Below are 21,838 nucleotides of genomic sequence, written 5' to 3' on the forward strand. Positions count from 1 at the left end.
GCTGGCTTGGGTTTATGTGTGATGAGTGACATAGTTTAAATAAGTGTATTCTCTCTCTCTCTCTCTCTGTGTGTGTGTGTGTGTGTGTGTGTGTGTGTGTGTGTTGGATTTAATCTGCATGGGAACACGCAGTCTGGAAGGTCTCCCAACAGTGGGATTTGTGAAAATCTGCAGCTCAACTCTCTTTTTTCTCCCAATCTTCCGTTTTTCCTTCCAGTCCTTCTTTTTTTCCCCCTCTCTCTCTTTTTCATGAAGCCATTAGCAGGTAAACTGTCAGTGACTGTCCAATCGTAGTTTAGCAACCGTAACTAGGCACAGCAGGCCTGTCAAGCTTTCTCCACATGCCGAAGCCGTGTTCTCTAGTGAAAGCTCTGCATTCAAAGAGTTTAGAAGGTCCTGTCTGGTTTTGTTTTTCTTGACCAAACTCACAAAACCAAACATTTTAGCAATTAATTCAACTGTGGGTTAATCTGCTAGCAGTTTGAGCTCTAACATAAGATGTAATCATTAGCATGACCAGTCCAGAATGATCTATAACTATATTACTTTACTTTTTTGGCTTTGAAGGATCAATTAAGTTTGATGAGTTGTAGTATAAGTTCACAGTCTGATGCCCATATGACACATTGGTACATTTATTTTTCTTGCTGTAATCATTCCTCCTGTTCATACTGACCCTTCCTAATAGACTTTCAGTGTAAGTGACTGGGGACAGAATCCACAGCTCTCCTTGACATCAAGCAAATATTTAAGACCCCTTTGACGAGAATCACTTTTGTAATGAGTCAGCTGGAAACATTTAAAGGTCAGCCGGAGGTAGACATCACACCGATCCCCCACCCTAATTAGCTAGCCTTCTTCTGCTAACAAAATCTGCTAGTGACAGTCATTTCAGTTAACAAAGTTGACAGTCGGTGGCTAGAAATCTGATTTTGTCTGCTTGTGTCTGTTCAGTGTTGCTGGTTTAGCAACAGGAACTAACAGGACTTAGTGAACAGTCATTTGAAAGCTGATATATGCTTTATAAAGTGATATGTAAAGCATTTCGTCTCCCAGTGGTGTCATTACAATACTCGCATATACCATATATTTTATGACATACTGTATGCTGCGGTCCTTGCTGTCTCTCCAACTCATTAAACTCACACACACAGAAACAATAGCACCACCTTCTTATTACAGCCCAACAGTTAAATGAATGCATAACAATGTGTAATTAAATAAATATTGTCTTGGGGAGCAGGTAGCCATGGCAACAGTCAGAGGAACTGACTCTGCAGTGGTGGTTTGGGTTTGTCTCCCAATACTCTCAGCGACTCCAACATGATTTAATACAGTATGGATGGGAGGGGTTTGTCTTGATAGAGTGTGTTGCATTAAACTAAACACTGGACTCAAATCTCGTGGGTTTGTTGCTCTCCATCTCAGACTCATCTCTGACTAACTACTTTTTCTTTCAGTTTCTTCCTTTTATTTATCTGTGTGTGTGTGTGTGTGTGTGTGTGTGTGTGTGTGTGTGTGTGTGTGTGTGTGTGTGTGTGTGTGTGTGTGTGTGTGTGTGTGTGTGTGTGTTGGGGATGGTAGTGGGTATGCAAGGCCCCAGTTCTCAGGTTAAATGAACGAAGCATTACAAACCGTGGCAGAACCATCTGCTCTCTGATTCCCTGTACAGGCTAATATAGGCCATGCATGCGCACATTTGTTTGTTATGCTCTAACGACACTAGTTAATCCTGGCACCATCGGACACGATAACCCCGTCTATGCAAACCTGAGACTCTTCCTCAGAATACCTTTACAGCAGTGAATGCTTTTGTGAGATAGCTTAAAATGGCACAGGAAGCCGAAAGCTCAATGTAGTTTGACCATGACAAGCAGTGTGAGCGCCATTCCACGTCTGCTCCGATTATTATGTTCCACTCCAACAGGGAAATGTCAATACTTCAAGCTCCAGTTATTAACTTTTGTTTATGTGTTGTCTGTGACTCTGACATCTAATTAAAGTGGTGGGCCACTCCAACTGCAGCATGTCTTTATTCGTTTTACATTGCATAGGGCAGCAAGTAATGATCATTTTTTATGATCAATTAATCTGAAATCATATCTTTGCAATCATATATACTAATAATTTAGCATATAAAATGTTGATCCGATGCCAATCATGTTTTCCTAAAAGAATACTTTTTAATTTGCCTGACCAAACCCAAAAAGTATGTCAGTATAACAGCATAATGTGGGGTTCGGTATTTATGTAGGGTTTGTAAAGTCAGCTTATTCTTTTTTTTTTTTTTAAAGGCTGGAAAACTCAAATATGCTCAGAAAACTCTATTAAGTAAGTATAACGCAGCCTTTTCTGTTGATGACGGCAACAACAGCGCACTGCGGGCCCAGTGGCACAGACACCAGAGGAGGCTCGGGCCAGTCGAAGTCAGTGATGTGCGGTGATGAAACTGGGGGGACAGGAGGCTTTCAGCGAGCTAGAGTGCTTCCCCTCCTAATCAATTCATTCTCTCTCTCTCTCTCTCACACACACACACACACACACACACACACGCACACACACACATCCCACCTTTAGCCCTTCCTGTACTCTTTGACTTGTCTCACTGAACACCCTCATTTGCTTTCTGGTCAGTTCATTCAAGCACCCATAGTCACAGTAATATATACAGGCAATGCAGAGAAGCACTGAGAGCAAACTGTCCTCGAGAGAAAAGAATCAGAGGGATTAGTTTCATTCTTATGCAGCGTGGCGTGGGTCACAGGTCAGTGCATCGCTACATTTACATGAAGCCTACATAATGACTACATAATATACTACATAATGACTCATGTAAAATTAATAACTGGGCAACTTCAATCTAATACTTACAATTACCCTACTATTTTTATTACATCTGTGCATGCCCACCAACATAATGTTAAGTAGGTTCTGGAAATCTGGAAGTAATTGACCTCTTTTTTAAATAACTGTAGGGTGAATGAAATTGTTAAATCAGTAGAAATCACAGTAGGAAACTAGAAACAGCGCCATAGCAATGTGATGGAATGTCAGATTGGTTGTTAACAATAATAATAATGATAATAATAATAATAATGCATTTTATTTAAAGGCGCCTTTCAAAGCACTCAAGGTCACCTTACAAGGCACATATAACAACAGTACATCAAACAATATAAATGAGGTGACATTTAGTGCAAGAATAAAGAATAAATATGAATGTGACTACAAAGTGCATTAGTACAATAAATAAACAAGAATGAAGATTGCATAGCTAGTGAGAGACAGAGTATGCATACACAAATAGTAACACGATTTTCTTTCTGAGAACTGTCTGCAGAGCATATAAAACAGGACACCACCATGTAAACACTTTACCTGGTATCAGTATTCAGATTTCTGTGGGTAAAACTTTGGCTCACGTAGCTGAAGCCAGGTCTGTTTGTTTGACCTTTGTATTCCATATCATTTCTTAATCACAGACTCGTTTTAAATGCATCAAAGAGTAAGTACATGGTATTCTGTTCCTCCACCAGTCACCCCAAACTATCCATTAAAACTTTAAATGACACCTATATTACTCTTGCTGAATCATACAAATACTCTGGACAGCATACTACAATTGAAGATTCACATTCACATTGTCTTTCTTCTCCGAGGTCTTCCAACTTCATATCAGTCTGGAGATTTTGTGTATTGTCACGCTGGCCTATAAACACTTCAGAGGTTAAATTAATATTATAATCTAATCTATAATCTATAATATTTTAATCTGAATAAGATTAAAATACGTGTTTATTAGATTAGCTCAAGAAAAGCTAATCTCTCATATAAACACTTACAGACTCATTGGTTGGGGGGTTGGTAGGACGTAGATTCCTCTCCGACTCCTCATGTCACTTTGGTGATCTCAGGATGTTCAAATGTGTGTCTCCTAAATGTATGTGCAAGGGCTGCACGATTAATTACAAAAAAAAAAAGCCAATTATGATTCTTACTTTAATGTAATTTCATTCTTACATGACAGTGATCCTGCAATACTTGAATTAGCAGTGAGGTCTTTTGCTTTAAACCAAGTGTTCCTCTCACTACTGAGTTGGGTCAACACATACTAGACCAGGCTGTGTGTGCAAGATTATTACAAAACTGCACATCACCACAATTGTACAGTATGCAAGCTCCTGAAAAGTCATCACATAATAGAATATGTGTTATGAAAGCCACAAATAAATAACCAGAAAATCTCTGCTGTCAATCTATACAAACATAAAAAGGAACCGTAAATGGCATGTCATCACACCAGACAAGTCTCCCATAAACCCACAGAGATTACAGAGGCAGTCATTTTATTAAAACATGGATTCTGTTCAAAATTGAGAGCGAATGGTAATGTAAATTCTACATCAATAAAATAGTGAATCCCTTTTTTTTATCCAGAACTGTGCATCCCTGATGTATGTGTGTGTTTCTTTGACACAGGGAAGAGAGCAAAGGCAAATAGAGTATTACATAAGAATATCATAACCAAGCCGAACTAACTCTGTTATGCATGCTACAGTGTATCAGAAATGAGAGATGGAGAGAAAATATGTACAGCCAGCCAGAAAATGAGGCAAAGATTTAGGTTTGGACAGAGTTGGATCCACAAACATTCAAACGGAGACTCATAAAGATAGACAGACAAAAATGTTGGCAGATATGTGGATGGATATTCAGACTACAATGTAAAGAGATGGACAGAAAGACAGACCGTCAGGCTGTGAGAGACAGACAAATGCAGGCTGACATTAAGATGCAGAGGTGGAGGTGCAGGTCTGTTAGTCTGTGCCTGCAGCATTACAACCAGCATTATGTAAGAGTGCCTCATACAAAGCCAGCACTCGCCTAAAAAAATCCTATTGGACACACACACACACACACACACACGGGCACACACACACACACACACACACACACACAAACACAAAGAAAGAGGCATCAGTGTATTTATTGCTGCAAAAATGGTCTTACAGGGGAGGATGACAAGGGGATTTGGAGGCTGTTAATACCAGAGTCACTTCAAGAGGAGCAACTCACAGCTGAAAATAAATGATGAGTGGTGACAAGGCTCCAGGAAACATTTAGAAGAAACTAAAAATGATGAATCAAAACATGTTTTAACAGATTTTTGGCAACTTGGGTACAGCAGAAACAAGCTGTAATCATGATATTGAGATTTTATCACCTTTTAAGTTAACATAGCAAACATGTCCATTATTTCTGGATTCATCTGATACGGAGCAACAGTAACAATATCATTTAGAGTGGTGTGTGTGTCCACCTGACCAAAGTAAGTCCAATGTCTACTCTCTCTTTTAACTGTTTAGACTTGACTAACTCCTGAGTGGAAAAATCTGCCTCTTAACCAGCTACATCCTCCACAATGTTCAACAACTAGTTGTCAACTTTGTGTGTCGACAGTTGGGTGCTATGCAGGTAATGTAAAGTAGAGTAAATACAATAAAGCAGCAGGCTATAAAACTGAAACACTGAGCTGAAAGACAATAAAATGCTCAGCAGAGGTTTCAGGACTGTAAAGTAGGGTGATAATTGTCTGTAGGGTCATCACTGTGAGTGACTCTGACTTACACAGAATCATGTGATCCATTGTTAATGTCAAACTATTGATTAGAACTGCTTCAAGTATTTGGAAAAGCTACTTTCTTTCTTTTTTTAAGTTTGGTGTCAGTATTATTCTTAAGTCACTACTTGATTAAAAAGGCTGTGCTCTTTTCTGTTTGTACTAATTTCTTGTATGTGATTTCTTAGCATGTAGTACAAGCTGTTAAGAAACTAAGAAATGAAGAAACAGTTGTATTGTGTTTGATGTCTACTATATCGGCCAGCAGCAGAGCACATATAAAGAAGACTTCATAATCAAGCATTGGTCTATTCAGTGCACGATTTACATTTTAATAAACGCTCTGTAAATTAATTGAAACCGGTCACTGTGTCTTCAGTCTATAGGGGGGTTCACATCCAGACCTCCAAATATGCACATCATCACACCTCCCCACAGGTGGTGGAAGTACATCACTCTTCCTTACTACCGCAGGCTTGCAGCAACAGTGCGTCACTGCAGAGAGCTAAATGCACTGGGACATCAATGACGCACACAGTGTGCCATTACCTCGCTGACAGGGCTTTCCCTGCTCTCTCTCTCTCTCTCTTTCTCTCTCTCTCTCTCTCTCTCACACACTCACTCTTTCCTGACACAAACAGGCACTAAAACCTTTGGATATAAGCACTGCCTCTGTACAGTTCTACACATTAAGTTAACAGTATAAATGCCTGTGTGTGAGCATATTTGGTCAATTGTGTGTGTGTTCATGAGTATGCAGTATTACATTAGCACATATTTCTGAGGTTTATTCTGGTATATGCACAAAGTTTACTAGTCCTTCAGGGTCAGGAGTGAATTTTACTCATGTTACACTACAAATCTACACACATGCATCCATGACCACGTCTGAATAGGCTGAGCAATTGGATCCAAGTGTGTCCTCATAACATTTTGTGCAATCTTGATACTCCAATTATCAAATTGAGGAAGGGAAAAATATGCTGTTTTATACTCAAGGCATTGAAGATTGAAGTGGATCATTTTGATCCACTTTAAACATAACTGAAGCTATCAGGCTACACCACTCTTGGCTTAATAACAGGTCCATAAGTGCTCCAGTATCCCTGCATCATGCATATATGTATTGCTCATTTAGTCATTTGTTAACCCTGTAAGAGCACCATGAAATCAGGTCAGTCTCAAAGCTTCTTCAAGTCTTTACACAGTAATTGCCTTATTTTCACATCTTACATGATGATTGTTTAGGACAAAGTCTGTCGCAAGAATCACAGATCCAAATGTTCAAAGGTCACTGAAAAGTTTCTTTTTGTGCAGTGATTGTCGCAGCAAGGGAAGCTTGTCTCTTTGTATTCATGACATACCAGCAGTGCAACTCTGAATGCACTTACATGACCCTTCTTTGAGGTCGACATAATGTCTTTGTGAGAAATGCACAGCGAGCTACAGGATGACACTTCAGCTCTTGAGAGCTGACTTTGGCTGCAGATGCCCCTCTCACCAGCTACTCTTCCTTCCTACTCCTCCGCCTCCTCTCTGCCAGGGACAGGGAGGAAGGGAGAAGAGGTGTTAGAGAGGGGAGGGAGGGTAATGTGATGCAGGAGGGTGCAGTGCAAACAGAGGTGGCTGTGTGAATTCAAATCACCAATACACTCCTTCGACTCAACAGACACACACAGTTGTGTTACGATCTTGTGCTTATAAACATAAAACAAATGGACTTTCCAGATTCATGAAAGCCTACATGACGATAGTGTCTATATACACACACACACGTACGTACAGACACACACACGTACACACACACACACACAGCAACAGACACTCCAAACACATCTGCAGGCACTCATGCAATTGAAATGCGACTGTTGTATGTGGACTGGTTGGGGAAAAGATGATGTGCACTCAATTGTGGTCTAAAGCTTTCAAATAATCAGATTAAAAGCACTTAATGGGGACATTATTTCTGGAAAGGGACTCGGCTGTTAAAATCTTAAATACAATGTTTCAATCCTGTTAACTCAAACTAAATTCAAGAGCTGCAACAATTAGATGATCAACGGGTGATTAATCACCTACTATTTTGATCATCAATTAATCATTCCATACATTTTTATAGAAAAATTGATATATTTTTTTAGTTATCTTTGGGTTGTAGACTGTTGGTCAGGTCAGAATAAGACATTTGAGGAGGTCATCTTAGGCTTTGGGAAACATTGGTCAACTTTTACCATAAATCGACAGATTCATTGATAATGAAAATAATTATTAGTTTAAGCCCCTACAAAAAAACTCAATTACGTAGGGTAGGTTTATAAAAATCACCCCCATTCCAGTATACAGTAATAGAGGTGATTTTTAAAAACCTACCCCGTTAACAAACACAATTTGTATAGCTATCTTAGACATTAATTGATATAATGCATTCCCTAGACCCGTTCCTGAACCATCATTACTAACGCTGAAAGTGATCCTAAACCCAAATCTAATCTTAACATTAAAACTAAGTCTGAAGCCTCAAATAGACACTTTCTGAAGCAGCTATGATTTGGTTAGATTGTGTTTTCTATGCATGTCTCTTCTTATAAAGGCTAAAGCTTCACTGTAGTCTTTCCTGGCTAAACCCTTTACCGCCTTAACATCTTTTACATCTTTGCTCTTCACCCTCACCCAAAGCATTAAACACTTTCCAACAAACTGGGTTAACCTCACAACAACAACAGTTGTATAAAAACAAACAAACAAACAAACATGCAGCATGCATGTAATCAAATCAAGCATTGGGTCAGACTCATTGGTTTGCTGTATAATTTGCACTCTGTGTGGGAGTGAGTTACAGCCACGCTACCTCTCCCCTTCCAATGGTCATATTATTACAGTAAGTGAATGAGTCAGGGTAGTGTGTGTGTGGTGTTGTGTGGTCACCCCCACAGTCCGCCTACACAAGCCCTCTCACCAAGGGCGTTCGGTGTCATTGAGAAAGCGAGTCATTCACTGGGGAAAAAAAAAACCCTCCACGTCTACACACAAACTAAAAACACACTAAGACAAATACACACATCCTGTAAGCCTGTGTGCAGCCTACACACAGACCCACACACACAAACACACACCCTCACACTTATAATCACAGGTTGGAAGAGATTTGATAATAAGATATCTCCTAATTGTCCCAGAACAAAGAAACTCCCACTGCGACATCAGAAACCCTGTGACACACAGACACACACAAGCGCTCTCGCTCTGTGCTCTGTTTATCAGGGCCAGGCCCATCGATCATCCTAGCCTGGTTGCCCGGGTAACCCCGTTATTATTCAAAGCACGGAGCACCAGCTTGCAGAGAAAGCTGTGTATATGTGTGTGCGAATGTGTGTGTTAGTTAGGTAGTGGAGATTCCCATTGGCTCATAGGCAAAGCAGTCACTGGTACCGGCATCCTCCCTGATCTGCATACCTATGAGGATGGACATTATCACTCAGTCAGTCACACACACACACACACACACACACACACACACCTCTGACAGGATACAGCAATTGGAGCATGGATATCTCGAAATAAAATTTGAAATCTTCTTCATTTCAACCCCCCCCCCACCACCACCACCACCACACCTCCCCTCCCCTCCTTCGCTCCCTCCCGCCCTTGCGATTTTCATTCAGCATCCTTTCTCCATTTTTCTTCCCTGTTTTTCTGCATTTCATTCAGCCTGGACCCCTATCTGCTCGCTCCCCCTCTTATTTTCCATTCACTTTCTGCGGCTCTGAGGCTCATTCATAAACAGCACCACTCCTTACAGCGGCAAAAAGTGGAGGGGGAACGGGAGGGGAGAGGGGAGAGCCAAGAGGAGGAGCAGGCGGGATGCAAAGAGGGTTGCCCCTACTGACTTACTGACTGCCGCATGGTGAGGGCTCCCTGAAAAACTGAAAACAGCCAATCCGGATGCTGAAAAGAGGGGAGGGTAAGAAAGAGGCAGGAAGCGAGGAAGACAGTAGATTGGGGGGGGGGGGGGGTATGGATCAATGTGCTTCAAACTACACCCACTTCCACCTCCTCTGTTCTTCTTTCTTTCATTCATTCACCCCTATAGCCATTCATGTATTCAACCCACTCTCCATACAACTCACCTCACCTGCTGCAGTTTTGTATCTGCTGCAGATGTTTCAGCACATCTGGGTGAAGGCAGATGACTGCGGTGACTTGAGCGTGTGCAACGACACTGTGTGTGTGTGTGTGTGTGTGTGTGTGTAGGACTAATTTCCCTCTAGTTGAGGCCAGAGGACACTGCAGACAAAACAACCTCTACTACCTTTGTTTGTTGAGCAGCTCCATTTATCACTGCATTACTGTGCTATGACAAACCATTTCATCTAAAAACAACACAGCATCACTACCTCCTCCCTTCTCATTATTTTGACTGGTGGCCGAACAATACATGCGAACCCTGCTGTATTATCAATGCAAGGACCTTGACATCAGTCTGATTAATATGTAAAGTTATCTGCTTATCTGACCGTTAAAACCAGGTAATTACTGTAGAATTAGGCCACTGTTAAATACATAAAACTAACAGATTGCTTAAACGCCACCGTGAATAAGCCGCCAGCACAAACTAGAGCAGTGACAGAGGGAGGACAGATACAAGGCTATCTGATCAGACATGCTCCGCCTTCAGCCGCCACAGAAAGGAAGGGCTGCAATCAATAAGAGGAAGGGCAAGCGTGAAATGGCCGAGGCCCGTCTCTCAGTTCTATTATTCCTCTGAAAACTGCCTGTACCTCACAACCTCGCTGCTGCTGTTCCAAGTGTGGGGAGGGAGGTGTGTGCATGATTGTGCTTGTCTGTGTAAAGAGTGAGAGGCATGAGGGAAGGAAGAAAATGAAATGTGAAACTAGAGGGGAGAAGTGAAGAAGATAAAATGGACAGTGAGGGGGAAAGGAGGGGGAAAAAACGAGGGAAGGTTAAAAATGGGAAAATGGAGAAACTCCAGTTTGGAAAGGAGGAAACTTCCATGAGCAGCAGTGGATCTGATGTCAGCGGGATCTTCTGACAGCTGCTAAGACATATCTCCTGACTTCAAATCTCTCTCACTCACTATCCTCCCCGTGTTGCCAGTGACTTTCCATCCCATCAGCATTTTGTATCTGAGTGTGTGTGTGTGTGTATATTTCTAACACTGCAGAAAAATGGACGTGAGAGGATCACCACCTAAGATCTCCCTATAAACAGTGAAATCAAATCCCCTTACATGACATGCACTGCACAGATTTCCACCCAACCAGTGGACACTTCTTTATATAGGTAAACTTCATCCTATTATACACAAGCACATAAACACACACACTGACCTGCAAAACCATTTCAGGATTGATTTTATTCAGCAGCACAGCTATCTAAATAACAGTGGTTTTTCTCACATTTAAAAATAGCATAAAACATTACAGTATATTATATATATACATAGAGAGACAGACACAGACAGACAGACAGACAGAGACAGAGACAGAGAGAGATGCATGTATATAAAGATCAAACAGCAGAAATGACAGATAGCTACTCAATAAAAAAGGTGCACTTCTCGTGTGAGATGCCAATATCTGAATGTGCCGTAGCTCAAGGTATTAGCTCTCCAACAGCTAGTGAAAAGTGCAGCTACTAAACACCTCTGCTCCAGCTATATATAACTGGACTGGCTCCGGGCACCCAGGTGGTCTTTAATATCAAATACTGACAAGCAAAGGGAGAGGGCAGAAGAGGCAAAAGTGAAGCAATGGATAATGAAGTAAAGGAGAGGTGAGACAACGAGGAGGAAATGGAGGAAGTGTGGGGTTATCATGAGGTGATAGAAGGATGTGATGGAGGGGGGAGAGAAAAGCAGGTGTGTGAAGAATGAATGAGTAAGACTGGCCGAGCTGACAGAGTGGGTGATGGAAGGAAGGTGTTAGAGGGGTTAAATTGTTGCCAGTATGCAGTAATGTTCTTTATAAAACACATAATGTCATTGTAGTCGAGACACTGGCCCATACATAGTTACAACAGCTGGCTGAACAGTCACACTGAGGGGCCTTTGCTATTCCTTCGGCAATGAACACTGCTTACATCACCCTCAGGAGACGAAGGAAGTGACAGGCCGATGTCGTCAGTGGGTGAACTCAAAAGAGAGAGCAATGCAGGACATTTAAGGAGGGTCAAACATTCCCTAAAGTCTATTACTGTACATGCACAGTAGGGCTGCAATTATTTTCTTCATTGTTTAACCTGCAAATTATATTTCTGATTAATCAAGTAATTATTTGGTCTATAATATGTCAGAAAATAGTGGAAACTACCAATCACAAGATAACCAAACTGACTTTTTCAAATTGTCTTTTTAGTCCAAAAACAAAACCCAAAGAAATTCCCAAAGACAAAACAATCTTAACACTTACTATTTTTCTGGAACTTTCAACTACATCTCACAGTCACCATGAGTAGATGAAGATACCCTCTGCTACTGAAGACCATGAAGTACAGTTAAGGCCCAGAAAAAAACAGTCAAATCTTCCTTGAGATTGGTTTTTTAAAAATAATTTCCAAGGTCAAAAATTATCCTTCACACTCAAAAATGTTACATTTTCTATCGGAAGTCACAAGGTTAATCTGTAACCAGCAAAACATTACATGTTGTATTTCAAAAAATAACCTATTGAGTCAAGTTGCAGTTTACATCCATGTCTGTCCAAACTCATAATATTTGTAGAGATGACTTTGAGGGAATATAATAAAAGGGTATTTAGTGTCTTGGGTTATGGCAAAAATGTGTTTTGTGAGGTCAGTGACCTTTGACCTTTGATCACTAAATTCTAATAAGTTCATCCTTGAGTCCAAGTGGGCGTTTAAGAAATTCCTTCAGGGTGTTCCTGAGCTATGACATTCAGAAGAATGGAAAGGACATGAAATCACAGTAACCTTGACCTTTGACCACCAAAAAAATGTAATGAGTTTATAATTGAATCCAAACTTTTGTGCCAGACGTGTGAGTTCACAGTGACCTTGACCTTGACTGAAATCTAAATCAGTGGATGTTTGCGCCAAATTTTCAGAAATTCCTGAGATATCACATTCACGAGAATGAGATGGATGGATCACCCGAAAACACAAAGCAGTTCAATGCAACGCAATCCAGACACAGCTGTCACCCACACAGAGGCATAAAAAGTCAGGTGTTCAAAGTCTTGAGTTTTTCACCCTGCGTGAATCGACATTTTAGTGCAAAATCTCATGGCTATCCATTGAATATTTGATGTTCAGGCAGTATACAGACTGTCAGACAGATCAACTTTAACATCCATACACACACACCAATAGATAAGCGAACTAATAAATTTCAAAACAAGGTAATCTACTGTTCAAGAGAAAATACAAATCTAAAAAAATATGCATGTGTTTTGTTCTGAGAAAGCTTCAGTAACAGCCATTTTCCTTTATTTATCACTGAGCACTTCAGACAAGTCTACCATTACAGAAATATCAGCACTGATGCTACAACACATATATTTAAGCAGCCCTGAATGCTGAAGACCAGAGATATTCTTCATCTGTCTGTCCAGACTGTGTATCATGCTCTCAGGTGCACTGATGGTGACACACACACACACACACACACACACACACACACACACACACACACACACACACACACACACACACACACACACCAAGAGCCATTACATCATCACCCCATCGCCTTAGGGAGCGAGGCATGAGCGCTGACCACGGAGAGACATGGGGTCATTACATCATTGGCAGCAGCCCGGAGCAGACCATAAAAGAAGGAGCCGTGGCTGTGTGGCAGGCGGGAACTGGACCGTGTGCGAGCTGATCATTGCTAATGCTCGGTAATGTTGCGAACACACATACAGGTCAGGTGGAGGGTCAGGGTCTGCTTGATGCAATGCTGTGACACACACCACCTCAGGCCTTCAGCTTACCATGCAGTCAGTCCAGCCAGTAAAGAGCAGTTATCTCATATTATGGATCCTTACTGGACACAGAGCGCTTTCAATATTATATAATAATATTAATAATAGTTCAATTTTGTGTTCATTTTCAGTGCATGTGGACTTTTCCTTCTACTTTACTTATCTATATAAATTATTCAAAGACATGTTACAGTACTTTGTAAGTAAGAACCAAAGTCAGCCTTAAATTCATCATGATGCATGATTTTAAAGCTGAAACAACAGTGACCTCATGTCTCAGTGGTTAAAGTGGGTGTCTGAGTAGGCAGCACTGCATCTATTGTGTATGACTTCACCACCTTATCACAAGGGATGGGAGGATCAATACTGTATATCCTTTTAAGAATTGATCCTCACGTAAAAATACTGCTAGGGTTTGTTTTTGTACTTTTTGTGAATGTAAGAAGGTGAACTGTAAAAGTCAAGAATTACACAACAAGATGAAGTGAACACAGCTACACTGCTACTTTGTTATGATATGTATATCCTGTTAGAACTTAAGTTTAGTGATTAACCCTAACCTTCCATGGCACTCAGTACCGAGTCCATTTGTTCCAACCAAACATTCAGATTCAGCTTTATTTATCCCAGAGGGGCAATTCAGTTTCTACAGGCCCAACCTCTCATAAACTAACAGCAATTCAACAACACGTTCCTACACAACAATATCAGAGGAGGCGATATATGACCAGCAGGGAAATAAAATGCAATACTACACAATACTATACTATTACTATAGTTACATACTAAAATAAGATTTAAAAATAACAGTAAAAGACCGACTAAAACATGTAAATCTTTCAAAACAGATCACAAATACATACTTGTTATAAAGGCCAAATCATTTCCTAAAAACAGCTGGACATTGTGGTTTTTAGCAAACCTAACTCAAATGCCGGTAAATAGTTAGGTATGCAACAATCTGACTTTTTCAGATTCCAGTGTTTAATTAATAACCTGTATGCCTCTCTGTGTGCAAGAGACTGGGATCACTCTTGTGTGAGGCAACATCAGGTTGTTTTACTAACTTTGTAGAACAAAATGTAACACATAAATACAAATATACTGAATTGTTATTTACTAAAATAATGGTATCCAATACCAGACCAGCCCATTATCACTGATACCTGGTCCAGCTATCTGAGTCAGTATTGGACCAATAGAGGTATCTGTGCATCTCTAAAAATAGTGTATACATGTAACCTGATGGGCCAGATGGTTTATTACACCAAACCATCTGAGAAGTCTTGAATGGAAACTGAAAAGGGCAGACACTTTCAGAAAATATTTGGCAGGTGATTAGATGAGCCACCTGTGTATCACTGTCAATCACCATCTTACCTTGCGAGGCAGCTGGATTTGCAACACCAACTGGCCCAAACCACCAGAGGTTTGGACAAAAGTGTAGCCTGATAAGACGGATTCTCTCGTGATCTTGTGATGATGCAATTTTGTGAATGCAGCTACCTCACAAGGTAAGTGTACAAAAGGGAAACCCCAGAAGCGATTGTTACCACTTGAGTAGCGTGTATGTGGGAGAAGTTTTTCAAGAATACCTAACTTCAGTCTGGATGGAAGGATTAATGCTGCTGAGTGATAGATCACAGCAAAGAAAGAGTGATATCTGAAGTCAGAACTAGGTTAGTAAGAAGTTGGGGAGGGAAAAACAAGATGATGAGGAAGCTGGTCACTTCAAATGTTAGAAAAGCAGTGAGGAAAGAAGTGTTGTGGGGGTAAAACATGAAAATATATGAAATGGCAGAACAAACTGAGACAGAAGAAAGAAAATGAAACTGTCATCAGCATGTAGCAAAGTGTTCTGGTTCTCCTCATCCACACTTCCCTCCTTCCTATCTCTCTTCCTTTCATTCCTGTACAGATGATCTTAATGGAAATGACCTCCATCTGAGACAACGAAGAAGCCCAAACCTGATTAGTTATTTACCTCTCTTCCCTCTCCCTTCCCTTTTTCCACTCATCACACACACAAAACAGAACTGTGGCACTTCAAACCTCTCTCTACGTCTTCCCTCCTCTCCCATCTCCCTGCCAAGTTATGCCCCGCTCGCCCTATAGTGACAGTAATTCACTGTGTCATTTTATACGAGCCAATAGTCTCTCTGGATTTACAGACTTGACAAGTGAGAGTAGCTGGGAAATGTGTGCGACCGTGGCAGGCATTTGTCCGAGCGTGATGATATTTAAGTGCTTTTAAGAGCGCTTCATGTCTGCAACACGTGAGGGTTCACACATCTTTACAGTAGGCTTCCCTATATAGCCCTATACAGCCCTATCTGTGTGTTGTTGAAGAAGACCGCAACACGTGCGGGTGACAGAAACGTGTGATTCCATGATTTGGTGAGTAGAGAGAGAGAGAGAGAGAGAGAGAGAGAGAGAGAGAGATGCCCTCCGAGATGAGAGCTCTCAAGCAATATAATGGCTCTCCTTTGGATATAAATCAGTGTGCAGGAAGTGGTCTGCCCTGGTGTTGCCTTGCTGCAGTGTAATGCAGAGAGGATATTTCATATATCAGACTCCAGAGTCTCTGAGCCCACTCAAACCTCTGCTCTAAGTGTGCCTGTGACGCACATTAAAAAAGTGAGGCTGCATACGATGTGCGCCCACCTGTCTGTCAGTGACCTCACTTACTATAGGGACATGATTTGAAGCCTGCAGGTCACCGCACCATCGTCATCCACATTAAGGGAAAGACCTACAGGTATAATGAAGCTGTGTATAAACTGGCATTGTAGTCTTGTAGGAATTAAGACAGCAGTGGAGAACTTTCTGTTGGGTAAAGAATACCCAACTTCTGACAACCTTGCAAGTCCCCTCCCACTTTTACCCCCACACACACTGACACAGACAGACACACACACAAACAGCAGAAAGCCCCTGTCACTCCCTGACACAAATTTAACAAACCCCCTGACACACACACACAAGCACACATGCACACACGCATACACACGGTGCATGCATAAACAAGGTTCACATGAGAAAAAGATGTAGACCACCATAGCCCTCTAGGCTTCTGTGGAGGTATAACAGTCTAACAACATATGACTTCACAGCAGACATTTCAGCCTACTATTCTATCTAATGATGCACAAGATAGCCGATCATTAAAACTACTTATTTACAATGTCATAAATCAGTGTTTGCCACAGATGCTTTGCGATTTGATCACCATGATAAAACAGTCCAATGAAGAGGCAGGGCTGTATGTAATACACAGGTCTATAATATTGATTGGAAATGCAAATGATAAACTGACAAATTCTTACTCAGTCTTAAAACAAGTAACAACCCAGGAGAGATCACTGAAGAATTAGTGCTTTCAGTGAGAACACTTCCCTCAGTCATTCATTAATACCTTAAATGGTCTGCTTCATATTTTAAATCAGTGTTCAGCAGTCAGAACACCTTGTACATGCTTCAAATGTTTTTGTAGCATGTTTTAGAGAAGCTGCAGGGCATTGAAAAACAGGTACTGCAGGTAGTGTGAGAGTGCAAGAGATGTGAATTTATTTTTAATGGAAAGGTGACATCTTGTGGACATTTATGAAAGTTTCACTCTAAAGCCAAAGTGTTGCTTCTATCAATAATAAATGACTAACTCTATGTTATATTATTCACAGACAGAATACACTATGTTTAGTATAGAAATAACACCAAACACAAAGCCAACAGGGTTTTTCATGGCCGCACCTCAGTAAAGTGATGAAGATAGGGATGGTTATTGGTATATGGACGTTTTTGGTATGGACTGAAATGTGTCTGTAACATACTGACAGAAAGTTGGCGATGATAGTTCCTGATTTAAATCATCATTAAGGGATTTACATTCATGGCTGTTTGTTGAATGAAAAGGATTTTTTTTTTTTTAAATCCTGGGCGCGCAGGTGGTCGAGTGGTTAGTGGTTATGCCACGTACGCAGCCGACCCCGGTTCGAAACCCGGCCGGAGGTCCTTTGCTGCATGTTACACCCCCCATCCCCCTCCCATGTTTCCTGTCTGTCTACTGGTGAATAATGGTGCCAGAAAAAAAAAATTCTGTCCAGGCATGATATCAAACTCAGGCTTTGGTGCAGAAACTCAGGTATCGCTGTGATTCTACGCAGTGATAATAACAACAGAACTGCCAACCAAGATGATGATATGACAGTTATGATGATATATGGTGACAGCAGACAGTGAAGGAGTAAGAGAGAGTCCTCACTAAAGTCCCCAGCTGGACTCAGAGTGAAGCTGAATATTAAACTCTATGTGTCCTGTTATTGTTTATGCAGCATTATGTGGCAACAAGATTAAAAGAAGAGGTCAAAATGCAGATTCAAAGTGGAATAGCTTCAAACTACTAACCGAGTACCAGAATGGAGTCTTCTTTCTTGATGTGTTTTTCTATAAGATGCTGGAATCGGGAGAAGCTGCCCAGCCAGTCGTAACACTTCTCCGTCTTGTATCTTTCGTCCCAGTAGTCAACATCTTTGTACCGACAGTTGTCATCTGGCAGGTGGTCCATATTCTGTGTGACATGTGGCAAATTATAAGTACAGATTCAAACATTTAAACTGCTTTAACGGTGATTATATTTTTCAAAAGCTCTCATCCAGGATCAGCACAGTCAGTTCACATACACATTCATTCACTGAGCCTTAGGATAAATGAAATGAGAGGGCTCTTTTTTATGATTTTCTTCTGGCATTTTAAAACTTGGGTCACATGTTTTTATTGTCAGTGCTGCCAGAGTACCATGCATCTGCACAATTTACATATTTTGCAGAATTCTTCAAGCAGGGTTTCAACTATGCTTTCTCCAAATCAAACATCCATCCATAAAGCTTCAAGTGAAACGGCCTCACAACCGTAAATTGCTTTCAATTGATACATGTACATGATATCTATTCAGTCTTCGTTGGTTTAAAGTGTACTGTATGTTCTACTGTTATATTTATTTTATGATGTTTTATGTATCTTGTGTGTTTGAGGGATTATTTGAATGCAAAGCAAATTTCCTCTCCTGCCAGATTCAATTTTGTATCTCTGTTTACATTGATATCTCTAATGTTTCTCTTTCTCAGGCTAATCAATGATGTTATTTTAATTACCTAAATATGCTACATAATATTTGCTGTAGCATTCACAGAATAGTAATAAACATAACACCACATCTTAATGTATTTACATGATAAATTAATTAACATTAAATCATCAGTAATAAAAAGTAAAAATTGAATACAACCAAATTGATTTTAAAAAAATAGCAGGGAACACATTAAGAAGAACAAATAACAACGTATTGCAACCCTAACCCTAACCCAAAGAAAAATAACCACCATCAAAACATAAAAAACAAGTGTTTTTGCTGTTTAAATGGATCTCATAGACTGTATGAGAATTTATCATCAATGAAAAATACATTTTTAGACTAGCTTTCAGGAATTTTAGTATATGGATAAAAAAACAAAAAAAACACTTGTAAATAATATGAGAAGGTTGACCACACATTATGCTATTTTTTTTTTATGTATTCATTTTTAGTAATAGCCTACAACAATATTTTTCTGAATTCACTTCGTCAGTAATTGACATGATGCGTTTACTGTCAGTGTCGGTGTTGGTGACGGTGGCAGTTTATCTGCTGACATAGCCATAGCTAACATTTAGACAGCACGTGCCCAATTGGGGTAGTATTAAATTATATTTTAATTAATTTAAAACATCCTGAAATTGAATTGTCTTTCTCCTGAAAGATCAAAGCTAATTTATAATTCTGTTAAATAACTTTAACCTTTAAATGCCTGAAGCGGGTTCTATGCTCTGGTGCTTTATGAGTGAAGCTTTTATACAGTCTATGGAGTGAAGTTGTGCTAGAGACCAGCACAGGGTCATGTTTACTTATCTACTAACCTCAACACTGAAACCATGTTTTTAGGGTTACACTCTCTCACTTTATACAGGTTTATACGATATACATGCCAGTTTGTGCGAGGTTTAACAAACTCGTAGGTGTCTACAAGGTAACCGTAGAAACCTCACCACAGATCTCGCGGGAGTAGTTATTTTAACCTAAACCATTATGTTTCCCTTCCCCTCACCAGTCGTTGTTTGTGCCCGAACCGGCCCAAACCGGCCCAAACCAACCCAGACAAGAACCCCGGCTTTGTCACATCATAAAACTGTGTACAAATATTTATAGTGGCAAAGGATGCGCACACATCTCGCGAGACGTCACAAATCTAAGGTTACCATTTAGACAAGACCCTCTCCACTGCTAGTTCAATTCATTTCACACCAACATAAACACAGAATGAACTTTAAATCACATATTCTTCATTTGGATACTCACGTATTCCCCGTTAAGGCCTGTGGCTCATGGATGTGTTGTTACGGCTCTGCAGTGAGTGACAAGCTCGGAACTGTGAATCCACGTGTTGTAGTTTTACTGCATTAAAGCTGTAGTGGACCAGGCGTTACTATGGGTACACATACAGGTACTGCAGATATAGCTACAACCGACCAGACAATCTTAATGGGAAAGCTAGTGAACCGCAATGTAACAGCTTAATGTATATTGACGGTTAACTTGTAGAGATACACATTTCCTAAATGTTTGGTCGAAGGCGGAGCAGTATAGTTATGCTGCTTTCAGGTACAGCTTGTAAAAACGACGACTCAATTGGCTTTTCAAGATCCCTTCCAGACATTTATTAAGACTTATAAAAAAAATACAGTTTGGAACAATAATATGTGAAAAACGTATTGGACATGATATTTTTATTGCTGAATTAAGTAATTGATTAATTCATTAAGGATTAAGGACTGTTATCACATATCTTCTGGATTTTGAAAAAAATACAAAATAATCAGAACAATTGAAAATGAAAATAGTCATCCTATTATAGTTTATGAAAAATGTTATCGATTTTCATATTAAGTGTGGATTCAAGGAAAACAACCTATAACAACACAACTAACCTCTTCTGATGCCTTTGTCCAATTTAGTTTACACAGGAAAATGATAAAGAATATGGATTGTAGAGTGACACAAATGAAAAGCCCCAACCACAGTCCTGCAACACAGAAGAAAAATCTCTCAAACTTACAAAAGACCTTAAAGTCCTCACCTACAATGCCCATTTTCTCAGCAAACATCAGGGACACTCCGACAGGAATGCCAATGCAGTAATATCCCAGCATGTTACATATGGCCCCAATTTTCAGAGTCCCTGTTCCTCCCTGTTCTTCCCCCGTCACACCCTACACAGAACAAACAGCTGTCAGTCTCTGTCTACTGTACTTAGCATTGCCATAAATAGTAATAATACACACAACTCCCTTACCGCAACGGCATCTGCAGGATAGAAAAATACATATATGATCATGATATCAGCAACCCGCTGAACAATTTCTCTAAAAGATGCAAACAAAGATATAAAAAGATTTAAGATAGTATAAGATTTGCCATAATACATTTTGAATTGCAGGACAGGACTGTGTGTGTGATGTGTGGCTTTCCTTCCCGCTTCACTGGCCATTAAAGGTGACTAATGTGACATTTGACAGTTACTATCAGAGACATTGAAAAATAATATACTCACTTTTCAGATGTAGGCTACATATGTAATCAATCATATCTTTACATAATCCAAGAGTAATTCCCATCAAGCATGTGACTGCAACTGTATCAAATATTGGAAGACAGATGGCAGCTGTTAACAAATCTGAGCAATGGATTTTACATGGATGATTTTAATCTGTTGAAAAAGATTCCGAATCATTTCCTGCAGTTTTATTTTTATTTAGCTTGATTCTATTCATGCATATTCACTTCACGTTCTCTTTTTTCACCTTCTTTTTTTCAACAACAACAAAGTTTCATCAAAATCTCTAAGTAATATTAGAGTATCATTATCTATGTAATCTAAGCGTGGCAGAGGCAAATTTAAAAGAATGGTCAAAATCAGAACAATAGACATCTTCACTTTTACATGCTAAAAGCAATGGATCCTACACTAATGTGTCTTTCATCAGACCCTCCCTCCACTCCCTCAATTTCAGCAGTGTACATACAGGTAACCAGTGTAAAAATATCTCACCACCTCTGCAGTGGCTTGAAAAGCACTGCAGGAGCGCAGCCAGCATAAAGAAAGATGGAGGGATATCCACCACCAATCTCATGAAGAACTGTGTTGGCTGCAGACTCATTGACTGA

The 21,838-nt window shown here is 40.2% G+C and overlaps 1 protein-coding gene across 1 annotated transcript in view; it reads right to left on the reverse strand.

Moving 5' to 3' along the window:
• Positions 1-20,178, reverse strand: part of ece2a (endothelin converting enzyme 2a) — a 69,374-nt gene extending 49,196 nt beyond the window's left edge. The window contains exons 1-2 of the mRNA XM_053329336.1: positions 19,973-20,178; positions 17,986-18,148 (exon numbers count right to left, since the gene is read on the reverse strand). Of these exons, the coding sequence (XP_053185311.1) occupies positions 17,986-18,145 (160 nt within the window). The 5' untranslated portion in view covers positions 18,146-18,148; positions 19,973-20,178. The remainder of the gene's footprint in view (positions 1-17,985; positions 18,149-19,972) is intronic.
• Between the last annotated feature and the right edge of the window lie 1,660 nt (positions 20,179-21,838).

Source organism: Scomber japonicus, chromosome 12 (genome assembly GCF_027409825.1).
Source record: "Scomber japonicus isolate fScoJap1 chromosome 12, fScoJap1.pri, whole genome shotgun sequence".
Taxonomy (NCBI): Eukaryota; Metazoa; Chordata; class Actinopteri; order Scombriformes; family Scombridae; genus Scomber; species Scomber japonicus.